Here is a 27974-nt window from a genome sequence, read left to right as displayed (position 1 = left end):
TATTATAGTTAATTTAATGTGTATGGTTCTTGTCAATTTAGTGGTTTAGGCATCAAATGGAATGAAAATACTTGTTTCCAACACTAATATACATGATATATAACTAAGAAATCAACGACAGTCGGACGGATAACAACTACCCTAAGCCCACAATCAAACAAGAACATGAAATAATGCGAGCCAATGGTCCTAAGTCCTTCAAGTCTTACTTATATATATATATATATATATATATATATATATATATATATATATATATATATATATATTAGTGTGGTTTCATTTTATAAGGAAATCTGTTTAATAAAAATCATGTCCAAAGGGAACATTTAGAAAATTGTTTATTTATCCAAAATAGTTTTGAAAACGCGAAATTCCTTTATAAGGCATAGTGGTAAATCACATGTGATTTGAACTACGGATAGTGAATCACATGTGATTAATTTTCATAAACATGTATATTTGACTTGTATCCCCCCCCCCCTAAAACATATAAAAACATTTGAAAGGTTCATTAAAGAGGTATGAACTCACCTGAAACCGAGTAAATCGGGTAAAATCGGGTGATAGTGTCGATTGAGCGTTTGGTGCCAAATAAGGAATTGTACACCTTTTAACACCCTATTAACATATGGAATATGTGTTTTACAAGAAATTATCCATTTATTCTTTTTATTAAGACATTTAGATACTCTAGCATTGATTCGGGGTCTTAGGGCTTAGAAGTGGTTCTCGGGGATTGTACAAGGCCAAAAAGGGATTACGGGGGAGTCCAAGAGTTTATTCCCTTGGAGTTTACGTCCCAAAGGCCACTCCTTGGGAGTTTACGTTTGTAAGCCCCTAGGCTTGGCCGTGAACTCTTGTTCACTCCCAAAAATGGATGCTAAGGGCTTAATTCAATCCCTTATAATTTCAAGTGAATGCCTAGGACCAAATTTGGGGGTTTAAACCTTCATTTAGTGTAGTTTGGGGGAGTTTATGGTCCTAGCTTATGTTGGGGCTGTAAACTCTATATTACCCCTCAAAATGTGTTGTTTAATGGCCCTAAGCATCCCCTAAATTCATATCTAATTTCTAACATGCCTTGGATGAGTTTTTGGGGCCATTTTGCATGGAAAATGGGTGTTTACGGCCTAAGCATGTGCTTGGGCCGTAAACCCTCTTTTGTGCACTAAAAACTTGTGTTTTGATGTCCAAACCCTCTTAGGTAATTTCCTTAATTAGTATACAAGCCTAAAGGAAGGAAAAATGGGACTTTGGCCATGTTTTGGGGTGTTTACGGCCTAAGGAGGTTCTAAGACTGTAAACTCCTTGTTTAGCCCTCAATATCATGATTTTCTAGCTATAAACACAATGATGTATGTTTAGAACAAGTTAGGAAGGAAAATCTTATGTTTGGAAGCCGGAAATCACGGTTTTGGAGTCGAAATCGGGTCTAGAGAGAGAAAGTAGTGAGAGAGAGTGTGTTTGGGTGGTAAAAATGTGCAAAGTGATATTCATTTCCTTTATATATGCCTCGGGTGTTGCACCCGATACACGACTACTCGATGTTGAAGTTTAACGGGGTTTAAACTTTTTACCCGGGTGAAGTGGTTGAAAGGTAATATAATTTTATTTGTTTAACGAGATTAACATTAACAGGTTGTATCCACTTATAATAATGACATGAAATATAAATAAATAGATTTTTATTTATTGACAACTCCAAATATTACAGAACCTTTTATAAAGCGACGAATTCCGTTAGTGAAAATGGGATTTTATAACGGATAAATGTTGGGTTGTCACATTCTATCTTATGATTAAAGTCAAATCTTTTGAGAGGAGTGTTAGATTCCGTAGTTATTTTTCCTTTCCCTTTGACATCTTGCGAAGTCTCAACTGGATGTGAAACATTCTTTTTAGGACAAAAATGAGACTTGGTTTTCTGCACATGTTTCACATGATTTGAAAAAGATTTTTTTTGAAAAACTTTTTGATTCGAAACTTGTGGAGATTGATTTGGTGGAAAACTCTTAGAGTTCGCATGTAAAGAGACTTTCGCATTTGGATTGGAGTTTTCTTTATGAACAAAGTTGGGATTCTTAGACTTCCAGAAATGCTTTCTTTCCTTGAGATTTTTGTTATATCTAGCATTCCTTTGGCATTTTTGAGTTGCGAACTAATCAGATGATTTGTGAATACTAGCCTAAGGCTTTGGTTTTCTGGTAGGGATTTCGGTCTGAACAGACGATGTGTCACTTGGAACATTCTTAGTTCCACTAGGACTTCCCTTTTCGTAGCTTGAATTGACTTTGTTTAGGGGTTTTGCTACGTGTCGACTCTTCATTTTCCAGGAGGTTGTTTCAGATAAACCCTTGGTTTCGTCTACATTGTCGATTGGAGCAGACCAGAAGAATTCGTCACAACCATCTTTGTTATCATCTTCAACCATGGACATTAATTCAACTGTTTGATTTTTGTTCAGTTCTTTAGTTGTAAAAACTTGGTTAGGGACAGTTTGAAATTTTGGGAAAACAGTTGCCTTCGCTTTTAAAACTATAGATTTATTTTCAGAAATACGTGCAAATTCAACTGAATTCTCAAAAATTAGGACTTTCGTAGGTATAAGTTCGTTTTTAACAAACTCATAGCAGTCTACCTCATCCTCCACAGAAATTTCACTCATATCACTTTCATCGTCGAATTCAGAAATGTTTTTAATATTGAGTTTATTTTCCGAACTCAACTTGATGCTTAATGAGTCAAACTTCTATACAGTTTTGGATTTAATTTTCTCTTTGTCCTTTTCATCCAAAAGTTGTTTAAGCATGTTTTTGTGATCTTTGGACTTTATGAAAGATTCAATTTTGTCCAGTCCTACTCTGTATGCATCTAAGGTTTCGTCTGATGAGACGACTGATTTTCACCTATAGCAGTCTGCATCGATTTCGTTATATTTCAAGTAGTGAAAGGGCAAAATCATCTTGTGAATTTTCTTTTCAATATTACAATTAAGATGTAACTGAGTAATATTAAAGTAGAGTCTTTTGGAAATCAAGCTAAAAATGTTATGTTGTTTTAAAGAACCTAAATTATCTCTCTACAAATAAATTGACTCATCCCTAGACTTAGACAAATCAGACTCCAACTGTTCAATCCACATGCGTCTCTCTTCACTTTTTGACGAAATCCCGCCGAGATGATTTGTTAAGTTAGAATTTGTTAAATGAGTTTATTTTAGACTATCACTGAAACTTGAAAATGTGTATATTAAGTCGTTCAATTCAGTTTCATATCTAGCCATAGGTATATTCAGAGATTCAAGAATGGAGTGTACCTTGTTGATCACCTGCTCGCACTCAATTATCTGCTCAAGAACTAGTTTTGCAGCGAAATAGCTATCAGCGCTACGTCCTCCATCTATTGCATAGCCCCTCATCTCTGACACTTCACTGGTAACCATCAAACACCTTCCATTGAACTGCGAAACTTCATCCTTCACCATGAAGCTCCTTCCATGAGTAGGTCTGCGAAACCTCTTCATCTTTTAAGTCAGTCGACCAGACATCGAGTCTACGAAACTCATCTTTAAATTTGTTTTCCTGCACAATCAAAGCAGGCATGGTGTTATCAGCGTTCTTCTTCTTTTTGATCTCCTCCAGCTTTCGTAGATAGTATGTATCGTCATCCTCTTCCTCCTTCCTCTTGTTCATTCTTCTCAGCATGCATTCCTTGGCCAGATGGTTTTTTCCATGGCAGTAATTACAATCATAGTCGGAGTCCCCTATAAGCTTTTTATCCTTCTTTGCTTATTCTTTCTGAGAGTTATTCACACTCTCTTCCTTTACCTTTTTAGAGCTATAACTGTCCTACTAGTTTCAGTTCTTGTTACGACCAAAGTTCTTCTTTGCGAATCTCTTTGGATTAGACACCATCATAGCAAATTCCTCCTTAGCAAGTTCACAATCAGAGAGATCAGACTCCAAAACATCATCATCTACTGCCTTTTTACCCTTCGCAACTAGGGCCAATGATCCCATCCCAGAAAATATCTTCCCTTATTTCTTCTCTTCATCTTCATGTGACTTCAGTATTACAACTAGCTTTGCCAATGTGTATTTCTTGAACTGCTCATGCGCTTTTACGGTAGAAACAACAGCCTTCCATTCAGATCTTAGCCCATTCATGAACGTGAATTTTTGCTCGATTAGTTCATGTCCAATCTTATGCTTCGTCATCCTACTGAGAAGATGATTATAGCGATTGAAAGTTTGATATAGACTCTCTTCAGGCTTTTGTATAAATGCTCCAAACTCTGAAAGCAGTAGAGTTTGAGTAGAATGCTCAAGATCAGCATCCGTTGAGCATAATTCCTTAAGCCTATCCCAAATGGATTTTGTTGTGTCGTATGAACTAACCAAACGAAAAGTGTCTGATAGCAAAGCAAACTTGATAATCCTTATTGCTTTAACATTACTTATCAAACTGTCCTTCTCATCTTGTGATACGTCTTTTACATTAAGGAGAAGCTTGTTATAGTGGGCTTGAGTTTTAATTTCTCTTCTTGATCCTGTATGAGTAAATGTTTGGACAGTAATGGCTTCCCATATCAAATAGTCATTATCTTCAAGCCCTAAGGCATACTCTTCAAAGTGAAATGCCCACACTTCATAATCACTGGGGAAAAGAATAGGGATTCTAGTTGTAGATCCAATGTCGTTTGAAAGATTTATGGAGTTAACGTGAGAATCGTATGACATGTTTAAAGATCGATTAAAACCTGTATGAATCAGATGTGTAAACTAAAATGGTTTTTGGGTAATATAAAGATCAAAGATCAGCGTCAATACCAATGATTACAGCTGAATCAGATCTAATAATAGTGGAAACCCTAAAAACTCTTTCAATAAAAGAGATGCGTATAGATTACACAGTCTCCTGCTCTGATACCAATTGTTGAGATTAAAACTCTAAAGATCGAATAAATTCAAACAGGAAAAAGCAATCAAACACAGAATATGAATCAAGAAAGTGTCGAAGATTTAAAAGTCACAGCCTCAGAAGAGCTCGATAAGGAATTGGTACTATAGAGGCTATGTAGGGTTTACAATGACACAATTATATAATCCACGATGCATACATGCACCTTAAATAGTAAAATCCTAATCATTAATCACAGGTGGACATGCCCCCCGGATATACAAAAGACTATGTACAAAAACCCAAAAGACACAACACCTTAATCTCTAACAAGCTTGATCTTAAAGGCGAAGTTGTCATTTTTCCGTTGGAGACTGATTCAATTTCGTGCAACTCTGCGACAAACTGTGGGGGTCGAAGGGATCAAATGTAGATGGAGATGTCTGTGAATCGATCTTTAAATTATAAATGCCACGTATCTTCCAGCTAAACAAGTGGTTAACGGTTGATTAAAGGAAAACTGGCTAATAGGAAAAAACGACCCGTTTAATGTAAGTTTCACGCAAAAACGCATATAAATTTAAACTTTAGGCAAATCCGACAATTTTGTGCAAATTTAAGGGTTTTTATGTCATTAGCCCTGTAATACACAATTGAAAACATCCAAATAGAAAAAGCCACATGCATATAAATTATAATCTTATAATGTTGGAAAGCTTGGAATGAGGGTTTTCCCCTTTATGGGCTTGTTTTACCAATATATATATATATATATATATATATATATATATATATATATATATATATATATATATATATATATATATATATATATATATATATATATATAGAATGTATGAAAAGCGATATAAATAGGGTTATAAAACGAACCAAACGTTTGATGAACCGTTCAACGGAAAGTTTATTTATATTCGTTTATTTAATAAATAAATGATCATAAACATAAATTCTCGTTCGTTTAGTTGAACAATGGTCTCATTCGTTCATTTATGTTCGTACATTTCTTTATGTTCATTCATTTAAATTTGTTTATGTTATATATGTTCAATTGTTTTTTATTACATCACTATATTATATGATCGTTTATATTCATATATGTTTAAATATATTTGTTTATCGTTGTTCGTTTATATTCGTTTAACATGTTCACGAACATAAACAAGATAATTTGTAGAACAAACGAACATTAACAAGAAAACTCATCGTTTATTCATTCGTGTTTTTCGTTTGTTCGGCTAATTCAAATAAACAAACATTTGTTCAGTTCGTTTACAGCACTACATACAAACATATTGGTCAAACTATTTTTTTATAGAGATTATAAGCCTAACTTAATGATTTCTTTTTATTCCTTAAAGGCTCCTTCTAAAGCTAATATTATTTGCTTGTTTTTGCATACAAAGCCAAACCTAAGCAACACACATCTAAATTAGAACTTGTAAATTACATAAAATCAAACAAATTAAATTAAATAACAAATTGATCAATTTTTATTTTAGGTTAAATTTTGCAATAAAGTCGTCATGTGAATGATAACCTATTGTATTAATTAGAAAAAATAAACGTTTTTCATAATAAAATGGACATGTATTTATAATTTTGACTTTTAAAACAAAACAACAAACACAAAAGTTTCGTTGACTAAAAATCCCTATGTTGAATATTAGTAGGATTGCGAGCGATTTGCATCGAGGTAAACCTCAAAATCCGTACCAACATTTTAAATTCAAGCCGTTTATTGACTATAAAAGTATATATAAAGGCCCACTTCAACTTTATCTCCTTTATTTTTTTAACCGACAAATATAACCTAAACTACTCCTTAAAGTTATTTTTGTCCACATCGCATTTAAACCCTTAACCATGAACCAGCACTAGATATCGTTGGGTTAAAAATCATTTGGTACTTTAATTTTATAGCTAAATTAATATATATATATATATATATATATATATATATATATATATATATATATATATATATATATGAAATAGTTGAGAATTATAATAATTATTTTTTAAAAATTATTCTTATAAAATTTATAAAATAATATAAACCTAATAATTAAAAAACCAAAACTCTTAAAAAGTTATTTAAGATATTATTCAACCTCATTTCCTTCAAACACACCATCAACATATGGAATATCCTCAACTTCATTTACATCCTATTAATCAAAATTTAAAAAATACTTATTAATAAAGGATATAAACAGTTTTATACTAATGATTAGAATTTAGAAAATAATGAAGTCAAACTAGCCATCTCAACTGGTGGCATATCATCCAATTCAATTTGTACCCCTCTCACGATCTCTATTTCAGCCATGTTATATCCTGTCCCAAGTAGGTCTACTACACTTTCTAGATCTAGCTTCATCATCTATGGGATAACATCACTTGTATCTCCTTCAGTGAATTCAGGTTTAGGATTACCCTCATTCTCATATATTTTTTTCATCAATAACTTTAAGAATAGCATCTATTGCATCTCCAACCTCATCAAGTATTTTTGCCAGGCTAGGTTTAACATCCTCAACACCTCTTTCATCATTACCATGAAGAATATTTTGAAGAATAGCATTCATTGCATCTTGGAATCCATCACCTTTCTCATTATTACCCTTTGGTTGGCTAATAGTAACTTCAAAAATACACATCATATCAACTACACTGTCATCGTCAATATCTTCTTTGTCAAACAAATCTTGCATTTGTTCCTCAAACCCCTACCTTCAACATGACCATCTATGTCATCATTCTCATCAACTAGAACTCTATCTTCCACAATACCACCACCTCTTTTTATACCCAACTTCTTTTTGCTTCTAATAGATTTAGAACATGATGCTTGATTTGGGTCAGATTAGGCCTTTTTTTCTTGTCCTTCCTTTCTTCTTTGGTGGAATAAGAACTGGTTCCTGCCTCTCAGACCTACCACATGATGCTTGATTGGGTTCACATTGTTCCTTCCTTGGAATTACTTTCTTCTTTGGTGGCATAGGGACAGGTTCCTTGGTTGCATTATTGCATCCCTTCTGGTTATGGCCATACTCAAAGCACTTACCATACCTTTCAGTTCTTGGGGTGTGTACTCTTCCATCATTTCACTTACATGTCTCCTTCTATTGACCTTCAGCCTACCAGGCATTCTCCTTGACACTAGTGGTAAGGGTTTTATGAATTCAGTTTGAGGCCATAGATTTGAACCATTCATAGGACTAGTGTTAGTAGAGTAACACTAAAGGAATTGTTCCTTGGACAACATGTCATCAATATACTCATCAGGTGCTTGATGGATATTGTTGATGGTTGCAATGGCATGAACACATTGGATCCCAGCCAGATCCCATAACCTGTAGGTATAGTTCCTTCCATTCAAATCCACCATGTAGCTATCACATCCTCTCCTTGCTTCAAACACATGTTGTTGAATATGAATTATTAACCAAAACCTACATCCACAAGTTTAGGGATAGTATGTTAAAGTGTTATTTAATGAAATTAAAACAAATTTACATGTTAGAGTGTTACCTCATGTTCTTTCGAAAAAGCTTCATCTTATTTAACACTGTTGGATAGATATTGGCATTCCATTTAGTTCTTTCCTCAATCATATGAGAAAACCTATCCATGATGTATATCCTTATTTCTTCAAGCATTGTGATCAATTGTTTTTTCCTAGCATCCACAATGATGGATTTGAAGCACTCTGATATACCATTTTCCACTCCCTCACATGCATACCCAGTACTCATGGAAGCTCTACACCATGTTTGGGGTTCTTTGGACATTAGATGCTCATATGCACTAGGATTGAGCTTTTTAATTATGTTAATGTGACTTTTGACATCACCTTCCACACAACTCATAACTGCAACCAAAAATAGCTTCTTGAACTCCAACCCAGTGTAAGCTTTCTAAAATTTGCATATATGTGTCGGGCACATTGCCTGTGCTCCACATGTTGCAATATATCTTTAACAAATTGCAAAAAAAAAACCCTATACAAAAACCATCATACATGTAGGTATTCATAAGTAATTTGAAAAGGATTATTATTTTATAAAGAAACTTACTTTACGTTGATCTGATATAACTACCAATCCCCAACCATCAATCAGGTCTAGATCATCACTTAGAAGCTTAAGTAACCAAGTCCATTTGGACTTATTTTCCACATCAACAACAACGCAAGTAATTGGATAGACTTGGTTGTTTGCATCTCTTCCAATCGATGTTAACAGTTTACCCTCCACCTTTCCCTTTAGAAAGCACCTGTCAAGCCCAATTAGTCTCCTACACCCACTTTTCCAGCTAACAATTAATGCTTTGAAACAAATATAAAACCTGTGAAAATAATTATTTCCATCTAGATTGGTTGTTACACCAACTTGACATGTGGACCCTGGGTCTGACCTTAACAATTTATTAGCATAATCCCATATCCTTTCATAATGCTCAGTGAGTTTACCTTTTATTAAATTTTTTGGCCCATTTCCTTGCATTCTAACTTATCCTATAGATACCACACACCTATACCTTTGTACGATGTCATTAATCATTTCCTGAAGTTTCATCTTTGGCTTATTTGCAATTTCAGTCACATAATTTCCTCCAATCCCCAAACTTAAACTGCCTAGAACATTTATGGTTACCATTTACAACTTTGATCTGAAATGATCTTTCATTGTACATCCATGTAGCATAAAGTCTAAAAGGGCATTTATTCTCATCCTTCCTCTTGCCATATCTAACTATAATTCTTTTACTATCACATTTTTCAAAGTATATTCTATTACCATGTTACATTGCATAATTGGGCAGGGGATTTAAAGATGTCACCAAGCTTTGGTACCATCTTGTCCCACTTCATGGTTAGGTCATGAATTCTATAGTTGTTTTTCAATACCTCATGTTTGTCTTCATCACTCTGCCAATCAGTAGCACGACACACTTGTGATCTGATTTCATCTGCCATACTAGAATTTCGTTGGTTTTCATCACTGAATAGAACATTTAGAAAGATATCCTTACATTTATCAAGTGAGGACACAAATTCTTCCTCTAGTTGTGGTCCATGTAAATGTCGTGGAGTTCAAAATCCATTTCACTCAAGCCAGAAAATGGTTCATGTATGCCAGCAAAGGGGTCAGTGTACCCTTCGTCTCATGAAGCAATTACACCCTCCTGCATAAACACAATAAGTTTAGAAACCCATTTCAAGAAATGTTGAATGTAAACACAACAAGATCATGATTTGTAAAAACCATACCTTTCAAAGAACAATTTTACCCAATTCGTCTCCTAGAAAACCCTCTTTTGTAAAGCTTTTCTTTGTGTTCAGTCGACGAAATGGAGAAAATATGAAAAGTGATCGGGATATAGACGGAGGATGAGGATGCGACAGTTTAACGTCCGTAACGGACTTGGAGTTTTCTCCCAAACGACATTAATGAGCCTTCCAGCTAAGCAATTGGTAACCTGTTAATAGGCAAAATTGACCTATTTAATGCAAGTTTCAGGCAAAAACGCACATAAATTTGAACTTTGGTCAAATTCGTCAATTTTGTACAAATTTGAAGGGTTTTATGCCATTAGTCGTGTAATATATATATATAACATCCGAAATAAAATTACCATTTCATTTACGATGATAACATCTTTAAGCATTTGATGTACTCATCACTATCATAAATATAATAGAATGTCATTTAAGTGTCATCTCATCATCATAGGAGATATCACATTAACTTGATATAATGATACATCATTTTTTTCAATTATAAAAAAGTAAAAGTACTAGATTTTTAATTAAAATAAAAGCATTACTAGTTTTTGCATTAGAATAAAAAATTACAATCATTAAAATTCAAAAGGCAATACTAAAATTAAAATTAAAATATGAAAATTAAAAATACATAAATGAAAACAAACATAAAAAAATGTCAAACATTGAAAATAAAACTAATTCTATTCTTATATCTTGTTCAGACGTCGAAGAAATGTCTCTAAATCTTTGCTCTCATAGTCGTCGGGTTTCATTTTCTAAACCTCCAAATCAGCATTCATTCTTATTGTCGACTGTGGATCTACGTTTCTTGTTCCACCCGCCATTATCTAAATTTTGTTCTCTCATAATTTGACATATCGATAAATTTTTTCTCCAAAATGATCGATAACACTAGAATTTGAATTTCTTGAACATGAACCGAAAGCCGCTTTCTTTGCTTTATTTATTTTGTTATGTCGACGTAGATGTTGATCATCTTCAAGATCCATCGACTCATCATTGATGTCGATTGCAAGCAAGTACAATGTGTTGTCTTGTCGATTAGTGAAGTTTGACTATGAAATCATCTAGGTTGACTATGAATTCAAAAGGTTGAACTATGAACTACAAACAAGTATAATGTGTTGTCTTGTCGATCAGTGAAGTTTGACTATGAAATCATCTGGGTTGACTATGAATTCAAAATTTTGAACTATGAATTGCAGATAAGTACAATGTGGTGTCTTGTCGATTAGTGAAGTTTGACTATGAAATCAACTGAGTTGACTATGAATCCTTCAAGCTGAACTATGAAGTCCAAACATGCACCAACTTGTGTATAATTATAATTGGATTTGTGTGATGATTGTAAAACAATTTCATTGCTTGTGAAAATGAGTACTTACACTGAAAGAAGATTTTGTCACCTACCAATATTCTTGCATAATCTTCAAAGAACAAATAGTAATACCTTCACAACCATCAAGAAAATAGATACCAACCACTTTTAATTTTGTTTCGTGGCTTTAGGTTGCGTGTTATAACATCTTTATTTTATTGAGTTACTTAATAGTTCTAGGTAATGTGCCTCGTTTAAATTTTGCTTGTCACTAATATAAGTATGATTTTTTATATAGATCCATACCTTCCTTAGGTGCATGATATCGTTTATATATGTGGGTTTTTTACCCCTACTTGGCAACTATCTGAAAACAATGTACTTTGTGGTGGCTTTGGAACGAAACCATGAACACCTACTCTTAGCAGTTGGTTTGGGAACGTTAGAGTGTGAGGAATCTTGGCTATGGTTCACGATGAAGTTAAAAGAATGTTTAAGTGACGATACAGAGGTTGGTTTCATAAGCAATCTATGTGATAAAATATACTTTGTTGTTGAGAGAGTCTACCTATACTTGTATCATGGGTATTGTCCTAAAGATATAGCTCGAAAAATACGAGATTCTATCGGACAAAACGATACAGAAGTCGAAACGTTATTTTGGAACTCGTGCAATGCATATAGGGTTCATGATTTTTACTTGTGCTTGGAAAGGTTGCAAAGTGCATATAGGAATCCACCTTTCTGCACCTTACTTAGGATTCTAATTTTCTGGCTTGACAATATAGCAATTTCAAAATGTGCACGGGAATTTTTCCTTAAAGTACGTTACAATGTTAAATCGATTGATATTCCTGAAAGGGTGAAAACTATATCCACCTACACACGTGAGTTACTTATAACAATGATAATTGAGTTAATGTATAAGTCGATACAATCAACGTATGATGAACGGTATGAAGTTGCAGGTAACTTTATACTTATAGTTTGTTTTTTCTTGTGTTATTATTTATAAGTAACAAATATTACAGGGAGGATTTCTATTCAGGTTACCCCTTATGTTGAGAATAAGGTTCAAAAGCGTGTGAACAAGTCTTATAATTGGGTGGCAAGATGTATCTGTGGGGATACATTTGAAGTTGATGACAATTTCAACACCAGTAAAGTACAACTTGAACATATGGTATGTAGTTATGGGAAATGGCAAAAAAGAAATATACAATGTGGGCATGCTATAGCATCTCTAAGAACTTGTACATCTGAATCCATTCACAAAATGGTTTATGATAAGTTAACTACTACCATGTATCGAGCTGCATTCGGATCTGAGACGGTGAATTCTATATCATCACATGTGCACTAGCAAATACAAAATGAAAGGGTGGTTCTATTACCTCCCAAATAAAAGTAGTTACTCATGTACCCGTTTGCATTTTATGTCCTATTATGTAGTAGTCATTCATGTACGCTGTTGCATTTTAGGTCCAATTATGTAGTAGGTATGGGTTAATGTTTTAATGAAATGACTGTGGATGTGTTTTCTTAATTCATGTTTAATTGTCATTAGGGAAACAACATACACTAAAGGAGTCACAAAAGACATGTGAAAAAACAAACAACGTAACTAACAAAAACAAAAAACATAACTAACAAAAACAAACAATGTAACTAACATGCATATTAAAAGTGAGGGAGATTCTTTAAAAGATTCCATGCCTCCCCGTGCGTAAACTCCCCACTGTCACACCCCAAAACCAAGAATGGCAGAAATGTTATGGGGCGGAGGACGTCATGTAAAGTATCACAACACAGTAAATGTAAATAAGCAAACAACATCATCTATTGCATTAAATATATAATTTTAATACAAGCGTGTTCCGTACAGTTTTAGACACCAAAAATATAATTTAAATCAAAATAATATGATGAGTCTTGAATGCGCTCCATCTTCTCAAAAGCTAGCATCGGTACCTGACTACTGATGACCTGAGAATACAAGTTATTTTGAAAGAGTTTATCAGCATTAAGCTGGTGAGTTCATAAATATTTTAGTGTCGAGGTTTGTTATCAAAACGTTTGAACCTGTTGCAAGTATGAGTTGTAAATGTATGTAAGTGTTTGTAAAAGTTTGAATTTCTCAGAAAAACCTATATTTTCTGTTGAAGTAGCCCTCTACAAGGCTTAACTGTTTTGTATGCTCGTTTGACGTAAAAGTGTGTAATTTCCCAAGTGTAACTATCATTTATCAAAATATAGTTTGTACATTAAAGTTTAAGTGAGGTTATCACCAAAATGTAATGGGTAAATTATTGTAGTACTGTAGTTTTGTTTTATATGAACTACTGTTGTACTAACTACCTTAAACCGGGTTTATATTAAGGTATCGTGTGATAAATTGCATCATACTATCGACTGGTAACATCGACAACGTATAGTCGAAAAATAAGGTATGACGTTTGGCACCCGCAGACCTGTCGGTCCCACTATAGCTAGCAGCGAGGTGTAGGATAGTCAATCCAGTAAAGATCTATACGCAAACTCACGCTCTCCCTCCAAGAGACTCTGGCTACAACTCGGGTCATGTCAATTAAGACATGCTCCCATACAGTGGATCACAATTGTTAACGTATTCGTGTATATGCAATATAATTTTACTTGTTCTAGTATCGTTGTATATGTTCTCTTAGTAATAAGTATTGACTCCTGAATGAACTGACTCGTTGATCTAGAAATTGTAGTAGTATGATCCCGTGTTACCCCGATGGTAACTTACTAACAAGGTGCTGATAAGTATGAATATGGAAGTACTTTTATGTCAATACATGTATATATGATATATAACTAATATTGAAACGACCCTCGGATGGTCACCCGAAATTCCACCAGACCACATCCAAATCGAGGAAAAGGAAATAGGACAGGTGGCTTTCCTAAGCCCTTTAAACATTATTTATACAGCTATACATATATGGGCATGCAAATTTATAGGTAGTAAAACAAAGTTTACAATAAAGCATTTGATAAGTAAAAGAGTTTGTAAAACATTTTGAAGTAAAACAGTTTGAACAGTAATAAAATCATTGGTTTCCTAGTTATTAATCACATGTGATTAATGCAATCGCATGTGATCGAAGCAATAACTATAAGTGTTTAACGTGTATTCCCCCCCATAAAGTATTTAAAACATTTAAAAGCATTTCAAAGGTTGAATAAAGGGGTATGAACTCACATGGAAGTTTGAAGATAGCGAGATCGAAAACCGGGCAGAGTTTCGTCTCGGGAAACGGATTTTTCTCAGGATTCTCGGGAGTAAAATCGACCCTCGGGACTTGAGCAAAAATGACCAGGGCTTTGGGGTAGTGCGAGCACGGAAAACGAGGTAAAACACAAGGAAAATGAGAGTGAATGAGCAATTTTTCCGGAACCCCTCGCACCCCTTTTATAGGGGGCTGGAAGGCCCTCGTACGTGGGGCGTACTCCCGTACGCGGCGCGTACGGGACGTCATTGCTTACGTATTTCGGATGGAGCGGGTCGGATGGGACGGCGGGTCGGGTAGCTTCGCATAGGGCGACGTGGACGATCCGAGGCCGTGCCCTCGAGTACGCGGGGCGTACCTCAGCCCTAGGCTGACTCCTCTTCGGATAATACCGAATTTTTAATAAAAATTATATATAAATTAATTATCAAACTTCAAAAATTCATATCTCCTTCATACGAACTCCGTTTTCGACGTTCTTTATATCCCCGCGAAGGTGAGACTACGATCTACAACTTTCGTTTAGATTCCGTTGGCAAATTCCGAAATTATTTTTATTATTTAATTATTAAAATGATGTGATTAAGGAATTTCTTTAAAAATTCATAACTTCTTTATCTGACGTCGGTTTTTGCCAGACTTTTTACCGTTGAAATACCATTGTCGAGACCTTCGATTCTCGTTTAGGTCATTCCGGCCAAATGTCGCTCGATCTCCGTTTCGAGTTTTTAGCTGTCTGTTGCTAAGCTGAACTTGGAAAAATCATAACTTCAATATACGAAGTCGGATTTGGGCGTTCTTTTTACGTACGATCATGGTTTAATGATATTTAAACATAGAAGAATTTAAATAGAAACTTTTTGGAAATTTTATTATCAAAGTTAATTTTATTAACTCAAAAATGTTTACAATACTTGACCTATTAGGCCATTACAAAGAGTTGAAATATCGGGTTGTCACATCATCCCCCCGTTAGAGGGAATTTCGTCCCGAAATTCAAAGTAAGAGAACACTCGTGGATTAGGGAAACAAATGTGGGTACTTGCGTTGCATCTGATCTTCGCGTTCCCATGTGAATTCAGGTCCCCGCTTAGCGTTCCAGCGAACCTTCACGATGGGTATGCGACTTTGTTTTGTTTGCTTGACCTCTCGGTCCATGATTTCTACTGGTTCTTCCACAAAATTGAGGCTCTCGTTGATCTCGATCTCGTCGAGTGGGATTACGAGAGTCTCGTCGGATAGACACTTTTTCAAGTTAGATACGTGGAATGTAGAATGTACGTTACGAAGTGCGCCTGGTAGATCGAGTTTGTAAGCTACGGGGCCGACTCTTGCGAGAATTTCGAAAGGCCCTATGTACCTCGGATTAAGCTTCCCACGCTTGCCGAAGCATATCAAGCCCTTCCAGGGTGAGACTTTGAGAAGGACTCGGTCTCCCACCTGGAATTCCAAAGGTTTCCTTCGTTTATCTGCGTAGCTCTTCTATCGGTCTCTAGAGGCTTTCAATCGTTCACGGATCTGAACGATCTTCTCTGTCGTTTCCCGGATGATTTCCGAACCGGTAAGAGTAATGTCGGAAGCTTGCCCCCTTGCTAGTTGGGTATCACCCACCTCAGCCCAGCACAGAGGGGATCTGCACTTTCGGCCGTAGAGGGCTTCAAATGGAGCAGCCTTGATGCTCGTGTGATAACTGTTATTATAGGAAAACTCGACAAGGGGTAAATGAGTATCCCATGCCTTCCCAAAGTCAATCACGCAGGCTCGCAACATATCTTCCAGTGTTTGGATGGTCCTCTCACTCTGTCCGTCGGTCTAAGGATGGTAGACTGTGCTCATGTCTAGCCTTGTTCCTAGAGAATGTTGTAGTGATTGCCAAAATCTTGAGGTAAACCTACTATCTCTATCGGAGATAATGGACATAGGTACACCATGTAGCCGTATGATTTCCCTAATGTATGTTCTCGTAAGTTTCTCCATCTTGTCGGTTTCTTTGATAGGCAGGAAGTGTGCAGACTTGGTCAATCTATCGACGATGACCCATATGGTATCAAGTCCACCCGCTGTCTTGGGCAACTTGGTTATGAAATCCATAATGATCCGCTCCCACTTCCATTCTGGGATCTCTGGTTGTTGCAATAAACCAGAGGGCTTCTGGTACTCGACCTTAACCTTTGCGCAAGTAAGGCATTTACTCACGAAGGTAGCAATCTCTGCTTTCATATTAGGCCACCAGTATAGCTTTTTAAGATCCAGATACATCTTATCTGAACCTGGGTGGACGGAATACCGAGTGTTGTGCGCCTCGATCATGACCAAGTCTCGGAAACCACCGTGTTTCGGTGTCCAGATCCGATCCATGAAATATAAGGCTCCGTCACCCTTGGCTTCTAAATTCTTGTCCATTCCTCTGAGGGATTCACTCGTCACATTTTCAGGTTTCATGGCTTCAAGTTGGGCCGTCTGAATTTGATTAGACAAGTGTGAATGGATGGTTATTGACAATGACTTGATTTTTCGACCAGAATATTCCTTCCGACTTAGGGCGTCTGCTACTACGTTGGCTTTACCCGGATGATAACGAATATCGCATTCGTAATCACTGAGTAGCTCGACCCACCGTCGTTGTCTCATGTTGAGCTCCTTTTGATCGAAAATGTGTTGTAAACTCTTGTGGTCGGTAAAGATAGTGTTCTTCGTTCCATACAAGTAATGTCTCCAGATCTTCAGAGCAAACACCACTGCTCCTAGTTCAAGATCGTGGGTCGTGTAGTTAACCTCGTGTGTCTTCAACTGCCTCGAGGCGTAGGCGATGACCTTACCTCGTTGCATTAGGACACATCCGAGCCCTTGATTCAATGCATCGCAATAGACTACGAAGTCTTCTATTCCTTCGGGAAGGGATAGTATTGGTGCGGTGCACAAGGCTCGTTTGAGCGTTTGGAACACTCTTTCTTGTTTCTCTTCCCAGTCAAAGGCCACACCTTTCTGGGTTAGGGTCGTAAGAGGTTTCGCTATTCGGGAGAAGTTCTAAATGAATCTGCGGTAGTAGCTAGCAAGACCTAGAAATTGACGAATTTCTGTCGGCGTCTTAGGTGCTGACCAGTTCTCAATGGCTTTAATTTTGGATGGGTCCACGTGGATTCCCTCTTCGCTTACCACGTGTCCTAAGAATTCGACTCTCCGGATCCAAAATTCACATTTCTTGAACTTCGCATAAAGCTTCTCTTTTCGTAATGTCTCTAGAACTTGTCGCAGGTGATCGCCATGCTCTTTCTTACTTTGGGAGTAGATCAGGATGTCGTCAATGAAAACGATGACGAACTGATCCAAATAAGGTCGGCATACTCTATTCATCAGATCCATGAAGACTGCTGGCGCATTGGTCAATCCGAATGGCATCACCACGAACTCGTAGTGTCCGTAACGAGTTTGGAAGGCTGTCTTTGGAACATCCTCCGCTAGCACTCGTAACTGGTGATATCCGGATCTCAGATCAATCTTAGAAAAATAGTTCGCCCCTTGCAGTTGGTCAAATAGATCGTTTATGCGAGGCAGCAGGTAACGATTCTTGACCGTTAGTTTGTTGAGTTCTCTGTAGTCAATACACATACGGAATGATCCGTCTTTCTTCTTAATGAACAAGACCGGTGCTCCCCAAGGTGAGAAACTTGGTCTTATAAAGCCCTTGCTGAGCAGTTCGTTAAGTTGACTAGAGAGTTCCTGCATCTCAGCTGGTGCTAAGCGGTAGGGCGACTTGGCTACTGGGGTAGCTCCTGGGACTAAGTCGATTCTGAACTCGACCTGTCGTTGCGGAGGTAACCCGGGTAGTTCTTCTGGAAAAATGTCGGGGAAGTCGCTCACTACAGGGATGTTCTTTAGTTCTTTCGTTTCGAGGCTCGTGTCGACAACGTGAGCAAGGAATGCATGGTATTCCTTACGCAGATACTTCTGTGCTTGAATACTTGATATGATGCGAAGACTTGCACCGGGTTTGTCGCCGTAGACTACAAGAGTTTCGTTAGACAGAAGGTTTAAACGGACTGCTTTCTCGTAGCACATGATGTCGGTGCGATGAAGGCTTAACCAATCCATGCCAATGATAACGTCAAAACTTTTTATTGAGACTGGCATGAGGTCGATTGGGAATGAATGGTTATCTAGAGTTAGGGTACAACCTAAGTATATGCTACTCGTACTTTCAGTTTTTCGATTAGCCATTTCTACTGTGAATAGTTCTTTGAGTACGTGCGGTGGTTGATTAAGCATGCGAGTAAATTTATGGTTTACGAAGCTTCGCTCCGCTCCACTATCGAATAGAATGCATGCATAGGAGTCATCGAGGAGGAACGTACCAGTCACCACTGTCGGGTCAGCTACTGCCTCCCCGTGGCCTATCGCTAGTACCCTCCCTGCTCCGCCAGCATTTTTTCGCCTTGGGGCAATCCCTTTTATAGTGGCCTGTTTCGCCACATCCATAGCAGGTCGGGCTCGCGCCAGAGCCGAGGACTTGGGCGATCGGTCTCGCTGGAGATTTACAGAAACGGACTGTGTGTCCTCTCTTGTGGCAGTTAGAGCACTGCATTTCATGGCAGGGGCCATTATGGTGGTAGTTGCATTTGTTGCACTTGGGCGAACTCCCAGCATACCCACCCACCGGAGTAGTAGTAGCAGTAGCAGGGGTTATTGCGGCATGTATTGCCACAATTTGCTGCTTTTTGGCAGCCTGTTGCTTCTTCTTTTCATCCCAGAATTTCCGCTTAGTATCAGCGGGTTTGGAGAGTTCCGGGATGGCTAGGGTGGTTGTGGTTGCAGGGGTTTTGAGTCCATGGTCAATGAGTCGTTGTGCCAATCGTTTGGCACTGTCGAAGGTAGCGGGGTTTGATGCTAGAACGTTCCCCTGATACGGAGGCACAAGCCCCCATATGTATCTTTCGATCTTTTTCCCTTCAGTGGGAACCATATTAGGGCAGAGGGCCACCAGTTCGCTGAATCTGGCGGTGTAAGCGAAAATGTTGGTGCCCTTCATGGTCAGGCTCCAAAGCTCCTGCTCTAGTTTCTGGATCTCGCCCCTCAGGCAGTATTCCTCAATCATGAGGTCTTTCATCGTTTCCCAGCCTATGTCGTTGGCTACGACGAGAGTTAGAGATTTAACATGGCCGTTCCACCACGTCAGGGCCTTTCCTTCAAAGGTTCATGCGGCATATTTCACTTTGCTCGCAGCAGGGCATGAACATATTTCGAAGACCGCTTCAGTCTTCTCGAACCATTGCGAGAGAGCAATGACTCCGCCGGTCCCATGAAAGGACTTCGGCTTGCAGTTGGTGAAATCCTTGTAAGAGCACTCTCTCGAGCGCACAGGGGTTTCAACCGGGATTGATTCCACAGGGGTTCCACCTCTGCTGGCATCAGAAGAGTGATACTGAGCCATGGCAGTTGCCACTACTGCAGCTACGTCAGCATTTAGGGCTGCAGTATCGATGACCGGAGGCGGAGGAGGTGGTGGTGCAGGATTATTCCTGGGAGATTTGCGAGGAGGCATCTTTCAGCTATAAGTTTATAAAGGTAAGAAAAATGGTAAGAATCATTTTGTAAGCAACGTGAGAGTGATATATGGACTAACTAACCATAGCCCAACAGTTGAATGAGTGTTTGAAATCACAACAAGAAATATTAGTAGGAAAACACAAGTGTATAGATTTTTCCCACAATTTAGATAGATTTCAATAATACTGGTATTACTGATGTAATAAGTTCAAGGAAAATCGACCTAACAGTAGGTCTTACATCATACCATATAGAAAAGTTTGACAGTTCTTAGATTCCTAATTAGAGTACTGAAAGTTAGGAATATTTTACAGACAAGTGCTACTTAGAGCACAGATGTTAAAGGCTAATCCTTAACCCTAAAGATAATGATGTACTAGACATCATTTAACGGCGATGAATATTCCTCGGGAGAACCCTAAGGTCTCTCATTTGACGGACCACCTCTTGAAGGTGTTGCTCCTGAGCACTTTGACGAGCTCGGAGTTCCATGACTTCAGCTTGAGAGGCAACCAGATGTCGCTGTAGGGTTTCATTGGTTCTCCGGGTCCATTCCATGTCTTCTTCAAGACGGCGGATGCGGACTGTGTTGACACCTGAGTTGGCATCAATCTCCATGACCCGGTCGATGGCTGCGATACCTTGCTCGACATTACGAGCTATTCTGCGGATAATGACAGGTCGGGCTCGGTCAGCAGAGCCACCATTGCTAACGTTGTAAAAGCTTCGGTCCCCAAAGTATGGTAAGGGTTGACCCTGTTCATCACTCCAACGATTCAAGTTGTTTGCCCATAAGGGAGTAGGACCTGGAAAAGCGGGTCGAGGGTTGTTGTTCGGGGGTTGACCTACGAGCGGTAGGTTGCTGACTTCAGGCTCAGAGTCTAATCCATCTGAGAAGCCTTCAGCTTGATGATCATCCAACGGAATTTGGTGTTCATCGTCAGACTCTGCTTCGAGCATTCCTATGTTGCCTTCATTTGGAAAGTACGTGTCGTCGTGATGGAATCCAGCCATTTAAATCTACGCAAGAAGAGAGGTATAAAGATATAGTATGTATGTAGTTAATAGCACAAAATACACCTATAGTATTTTAAGTTTAAGTTCCACTGATCTTTTTGTGGCATTGTTGGTAAGTTTTTAGACTTGTTAACACATCACAACTATTCTAGGGCATATGCTAATCACTCCTCGGACCAGCATAGTTGATCAGGCTATGCCATTCCCAGGACTGACCATACATCCCCTAGCTTACCTGTGATATTTAACAATCGTAATACTCTTGTTCTTGTCGTTGTGACACTGGTTTTAGTATGAATGCAGACTAGTATACTTAATTAACTATTTTAGTATTTAAAGTATAGACTCTTGGTCAGAGTGTTTTAATCCCAAATGGGTTTATTGTTTAGTATATCTTTTATGGGTTGATATACTTGCTTCACTATTAACAATGCTCTGATACCAATCTGTCACACCCCAAAACCAAGAATGGCGGAAATGTTCTGGGGCGGAGGACGTCATGTAAAGTATCACAACACAGTAAATGTAAATAAGCAAACAACATCATCCATTGCATTAAATATATAATTTTAATACAAGCGTGTTCCGTACAGTTTTAGACACCAAAAATATAATTTAAATCAAAATAATATGATGAGTCTTGAATGCACTCCATCTTCTCAAAAGCTAGCATCGGTACCTGACTACTGATGACCTGAGAATACAAGTTATTTTGAAAGAGTTTATCAGCATTAAGCTGGTGAGTTCATAAATATTTTAGTGTCGAGGTTTGTTATCAAAACGTTTGAACCTGTTGCAAGTATGAGTTGTAAATGTATGTAAGTGTTTGTAAAAGTTTGAATTTCTCAGAAAAACCTATATTTTCTGTTGAAGTAGCCCTATACCAAGGCTTAACTGGTTTGTATGCTCGTTTGATGTAAAAGTGTGTAATTTCCCAAGTGTAACTATCATTTATCATAATATAGTTTGTACATTAAAGTTTAAGTGAGGTTATCACCAAAATGTAATGGGTAAATTATTGTAGTACTATAGTTTTGTTATATATGAACTACTGTTGTACTAACTACCTTAAACCGGGTTTATATTAAGGTATCGTGTGATAAATTGCACCATACTATCGACCGGTAACATTGACAACGTATAGTCGAAAAATAAGGTATGACGTTTGGCACCCGCAGACCTGTCGGTCCCACTATAGCTAGCAGCGAGGTGTAGGATAGTCAATCCAGTAAAGATCTATACGCAAACTCACGCTCTCCCTCCAAGAGACTCTGGCTACAACTCGGGTCATGTCAATTAAGACATGCTCCCATACAGTGGATCACAATTGTTAACGTATTCGTGTATATGCAATATAATGTTACTTGTTCTAGTATCATTGTATATGTTCTCTTAGTAATAAGTATTGACTCCTGAATGAACTGACTCGTTGATCTAGAAATTGTAGTAGTATGATCTCGTGTTACCCCGATGGTAACTTACTAACGAGGTGCTGATAAGTATGAATATGGAAGTACTTTTATGTCAATACATGTATATATGATATATAACTAATATTGAAACGACCCTCGGATGGTCACCCGAAATTCCACCAGACCACATCCAAATCGAGGAAAAGGAAATAGGACAGGTGGCTTTCCTAAGCCCTTTAGACATTATTTATACAGCTATACATATATGGGCATGCAAATTTATAGGTAGTAAAACAAAGTTTACAATAAAGCATTTGATAAGTAAAAGAGTTTGTAAAACATTTTGAAGTAAAACAGTTTGAACAGTGATAAAATCATTGGTTTCCTAGTTATTAATCACATGTGATTAATGCAATCGCATGTGATCGAAGCAATAACTATAAGTGTTTAACGTGCATTCCCCCCATAAAGTATTTAAAACATTTAAAAGCATTTCAAAGGTTGAATAAAGGGGTATGAACTCACTTGGAAGTTTGAAGATAGCGAGATCGAAAACCGGGCAGAGTTTCGTCTCGGGAAATGGATTTTTCTCGGGAATCTCGGGAGTAAAATCGACCCTCGGGACTTGAGCAAAAATGACCAGGGCTTCGGGGTAGTGCGAGCACGGAAAACGAGGTAAAACGCAAGGAAATGGAGAGTGAATGAGCAATTTTTCCGGAACCCCTCGCACCCCTTTTATAGGGGGCTGGAAGGCCCTCGTACGCGGGGCGTACTCCCGTACGCGGCGCGTACGGGACGTCACTGCTTACGTATTTCGGATGGAGCGGGTCGGATGGGACGGCGGGTCGGGTAGCTTCGCATAGGGCGACGTGGACGATCCGAGGCCGTGCCCTCGAGTACGCGGGGCGTACGAGGGTACGCGACGCGTACCTCGGCCCTAGGCTGACTCCTCTTCGGATAATACCGAATTTTTAATAAAAATTATATATAAATTAATTATCAAACTTCAAAAATTCATATCTCCTTCATACGAACTCCGTTGTGAGCTAGTGTAATGCCTTGTCAACTCAAACAGTCATTTGTCTAGTTGTCAACAGGTACACTGAGACCTTCACTTAAGTTTGACTATGAAATGCAGATCAATACCTACATGTACATGTCTTTTGTTGGAAATCAACATGTACATGTCTTTTGTTGGAAATCAACAACCACGTTTTGTGTCCCCTTTTTTACCTGGCATTTGTTACTTGAGATCATGTGAACATCCCAATTACTAAAAGAATTTTTATTTCTTTTACAATATCATTGGCCCAAAGGGTGAGTGTTGTTGTTGCTTCCGCTTAAAAAATAGACAAAAATTATACAGTTAAGATCAATAATATTTAATAAAAACATTAATATTAAAACTTAGTACGTGCAAAGTTACGTCTTTGAAAACACCACTGTTGGATTGTTGCACGAAAAAAGTCGATCAACAGCAGTATCGACACCTTACGTGCGTGTCTAGATAATATGTTTATAGACTTCGTATTGCTAGACGACATAAGATTGTATGTATTCCCTCTCTAGACCAAGTTTCAGGATTTATATTTTTGGGAAATCTCCAATAAAGTCCTAAAATTTTAGTCTGGTTTATGTTTTAGTCCTAAACTAATTTTTGTTTACGAAAAAGTCCCAAAAACCGGCAAAAGTTTGCATTTTGACCATTTTTGACTGGTTGGAACCGGTAACAAATTAATTTGGGACTATTTCATAAATTGACCGAAAATATTGGGACTTTTCTGCAAAAACAAAAAATAATAGGGTTTTTCAACAAACAAAAACTTTATTATTATTATTATTATTATTATTATTATTATATTAAAAATATAAAGAAGTATACTATTTTTTAAATTTGTTATTATTAATATTGTTAATAATACATACAAATACATTTAAATTAAAAAAATATTAAAGATATTTTATATAGGTGAAGGTTGAGCGGATGGTAATGCTTTAAGCTTTGGAATCATGAATGTCTATTTGTATATTCTAACTTTGTATATGGTCATTTCATATTTGTTATTATTGTTTTTAATTCAGATTATTAACATTTAACAATTTAAAAGAAACTGTTGATTTTTCAAATTGTTTACAAATAGTAAATGTGTGATATGTGTGTATGCTTTGTGTGTAAGTATTTGAATTACCAATATGTGTGTGTTGCTCTTTTTCATTACTTTATCCTTGTGGTTTTTTCAGAAACATTGGAGATATAGTGTGATAAAGAAAAACAAATCATATTAGTTTCTATGAAACAAGATATTTTAATTAATATTTTGAATTTTGATATGGACCACCAATGTAAATATTTATTGTGGATCAATTGGATTTGAAAAGAAATCATTCTACTTTAAGAAATTTTATATACAAAATGAAAAATTCTTTTATCTTAAACTATTTATACACAATTTTACAAATAGACAACTTTTTTTTAAATTGTTAAGTGTTAATATTTTGAATTGAAAACAATAATAAGAAATATGAAATGTTCATATACAAAGTGAAGACATACAAGCACATATTCATGATTTCAATACTTAAAACATTACCATCACCACCACCTTCACCATTAATTAATTTCTTCATTTTATTTAACTGTATTTATATATATTATTAAAAATATTAATAATAATGAATTTAAAAATTAGTATACTTGTTTATATTTTTAATAATAATAATAATAATAATAATAATAATAATAATAATAATAATAATAATAATAATAATAAAGTTTTTGTTTGCAAAAAAAGTCTTAATATTTTTTTGCAGAAAAGTCTCAATATTTTGGGTCATTTTGTGAAATAGTCCCAATATTTTGGGTCGCTTTATGAAATAGTCACAAATTAATTTGTTGTCGGTTCCAACTTGTCAACAAGGGTCAAAATGCATCCTTTTGCCGGTTTTTAGGACTTTTTCGTAAACAAAAATTAGTTTAGGACTAAAACGTAAACCGGACAAAAATTTTAGGACTTTATTGGAGATTTCCCTATATTTTTTAAGTATTCTCATACAGGTTCTTTTGTTTTTTTCATTAGGTCCATGGCAACATCAAAATCATCAATTATATACGCTCTACAAGCCTCCCAAAAAATTGCTTTAACTATCTTACTCTTCCCATATCTAGTGACTATATTAAAATACAAATGGACACCACATAGTTCGAGATGAGTGTGAGGAAAAATGCTGGCAACAGATGTCGCTATATATGGAGACATATCAGATATAATTGTAAGATCCTCCATATAGCCTATGCAATCACGTAGTTTTTGAAAAAACCATGTCCAAGAATTTGTACACTCACTTTTGCATATACCATATGCAACCGGTAATATTTGGTTTTGTCCGTCCTTAGTAACTGCAAATAACATGGTACCTTTGAACTCACCCTTTAGGCGGACTCCATCTACAACAAGGGTCTGCTTACAAAAATTAATAAAAACATGTACCTACAATACATTGTATATCTATTTAAATATACCAACAAGATATTCACCCAAAACATATTTGTTTGCTTGTCGATGATTAGGTTGCAAAATTATTGAACAACATGTGTGTACATCAACAAATTTTTTCACTTAGAAAAGTCCACTAAAATTTTTAATTCCATTTGCTCTAAGTAGCCAAGAACAATTTTTTCCAACACACACAACCTCATACTTTGATTTTGTCGATCTACTTGTCCTCGTCTGAAAACCTTCTCGAAGACATTTTTTTCCCAATCGCCCGTTTTAGAAGCTCTTTGTTCTTAAATATAGCGAGACATTCAATCTTTTGAACATTGATATCTACCATCTGTGTTGGGATATCTTCATTGACATCTACTGGACATGCTAGTACAGGGGGCATACCGTAAAAAAGGTTATCAGGAAACTTAGTTTCAACTTCATCACCCAACTCATCTCCATCAGAATTGCTTTCTAAGTCGGTTATATCTAAAGCTACATCAGCAACATCAATATAATCCCCATAACCATGTACATTTTGATCTTTCTGAATAATAACTTTTTTCTTTTTACTTTTATCTACTACATGCCTATTCATAACTTTAACTTCTTGTTCGGGAACATCGACACAATGACCACCCACGCCATTAAGATATGTACCAACATATTTGTAATTCTCAGGATCCACATAGTGAATAAGTGAATACACGTCCCTGATTGGGGCGGGTCAACCGGGTTCACCACCGGGTCAGTGAAATTTACATCCCTAGTCAAACCCTATCAATTTCGTAGTCAAAATAAAAATAAAAATAATAAAAATAATAAAAGAAACGAAAAATTGTAGATAATACTTAGAGGAAATCGCAGATGGACACTCCTGCGATTTTATGGTGAAATATGACATATATATACAACAAAATTTAGAAAAAAAACAACCACCTTTGAACGTACAAGTGGCTAAAACACGTCTGTGCTTTAGCCACGTGTACGTTCACAGATGGCATAACGAAATCGCAGCTGACTTATTCCTATCTGCGATTTTAGTGGCTATATTTGCAATTTTGGGTTTTTTTTGGTTATTTTTCACAAAGTAATTAATATATTTGGCTAAATTTATAATTTTCTCAAATATATATTAATTTTATAAAGTAAAATAAAAAAAACTGTCTTTAATATTCTAAGCTGTAAAATTTAGAGATTTGAGGAAAAGAAAAAACTGGTTTAGCGTGTTTGGGCCGGGTCAATGATTGCATGGAATTCCGATTCAAAACCGGTTAATCCGGCATTGGTCGAGTTCATATAACTAAATTAACTAATAACTTATCTTACCACTATTTATTTATGTTTTTATTTAATAACCGGCAAACAAGTATATGCTATTCAAACCGTCTAATGAGTAATATTTATAGTTAAAAATAAAAAATGTCACACGAAATGAAAATCGTTTAAAATGGTATTTTGATGTTTTTAATTTTTTATACTCTTTTATTTATATATATAAAAAAAAAACAATACCATCCGGACTTTATATATATATATATATATATATATATATATATATATATATATATATATATATATATATATATATATATATATATATATATATAGAGAGAGAGAGAGAGAGATAAATTCAATATAGAACTATAATTATTTATTCTCCAATGAATCAATTTTTAAAAAAAATTCTAGAGCTTATTATTAATCGAAAAAAAAAACTAAAAT

The 27974-nt window shown here is 36.4% G+C and overlaps 2 protein-coding genes across 2 annotated transcripts; one reads left to right on the top strand and one right to left on the bottom strand.

Annotated features, from left to right (window-relative positions):
• Positions 1 to 8164: 8164 nt before the first annotated feature.
• On the bottom strand, positions 8165 to 9584 carry LOC145046982 (uncharacterized). The gene is made up of 5 exons (XM_078995237.1): positions 9466 to 9584; positions 9003 to 9240; positions 8780 to 8901; positions 8458 to 8688; positions 8165 to 8378 (listed from the first exon to the last, which is right to left on the bottom strand). Exons 1-5 carry the CDS (start codon positions 9582 to 9584, stop codon positions 8165 to 8167), a joined length of 924 nt encoding a protein of 307 aa, XP_078851363.1.
• A 2326-nt stretch (positions 9585 to 11910) lies between these two features.
• Positions 11911 to 12897, top strand: LOC145046981 (uncharacterized). The gene is made up of 2 exons (XM_078995236.1): positions 11911 to 12502; positions 12566 to 12897. Exons 1-2 carry the CDS (start codon positions 11911 to 11913, stop codon positions 12895 to 12897), a joined length of 924 nt encoding a protein of 307 aa, XP_078851362.1.
• The last annotated feature ends 15077 nt before the right edge of the window (positions 12898 to 27974 follow it).

This window comes from Lactuca saligna, chromosome 5 (assembly GCF_052625555.1).
Source record: "Lactuca saligna cultivar CGN05327 chromosome 5, ASM5262555v1, whole genome shotgun sequence".
NCBI lineage: Eukaryota > Viridiplantae > Streptophyta > Magnoliopsida > Asterales > Asteraceae > Lactuca > Lactuca saligna.
The sequence above is the reverse complement of the archived record's forward strand: the minus strand, read 5'-3'. Positions and strand labels throughout refer to the sequence as shown.

Excerpts from the sequence above, each read along its gene's own strand:
- LOC145046982 (XM_078995237.1), bottom strand. The coding sequence starts at position 9,584 with ATGGTAACCATAAATGTTCTAGGCAGTTTAAGTTTGGGGATTGGAGGA. Across the intron at positions 8,902-9,002 it reads TTATATCAGATCAACGTAAA|ATATATTGCAACATGTGGAG; the intron begins GTAAGTTTCTTT and ends AATTTGTTAAAG. Across the intron at positions 8,689-8,779 it reads AGTTATGAGTTGTGTGGAAG|AGCTTCCATGAGTACTGGGT; the intron begins GTGATGTCAAAA and ends AACATGGTGTAG.
- LOC145046981 (XM_078995236.1), top strand. The coding sequence starts at position 11,911 with ATGTACTTTGTGGTGGCTTTGGAACGAAACCATGAACACCTACTCTTA. Across the intron at positions 12,503-12,565 it reads TGAACGGTATGAAGTTGCAG|GGAGGATTTCTATTCAGGTT; the intron begins GTAACTTTATAC and ends CAAATATTACAG.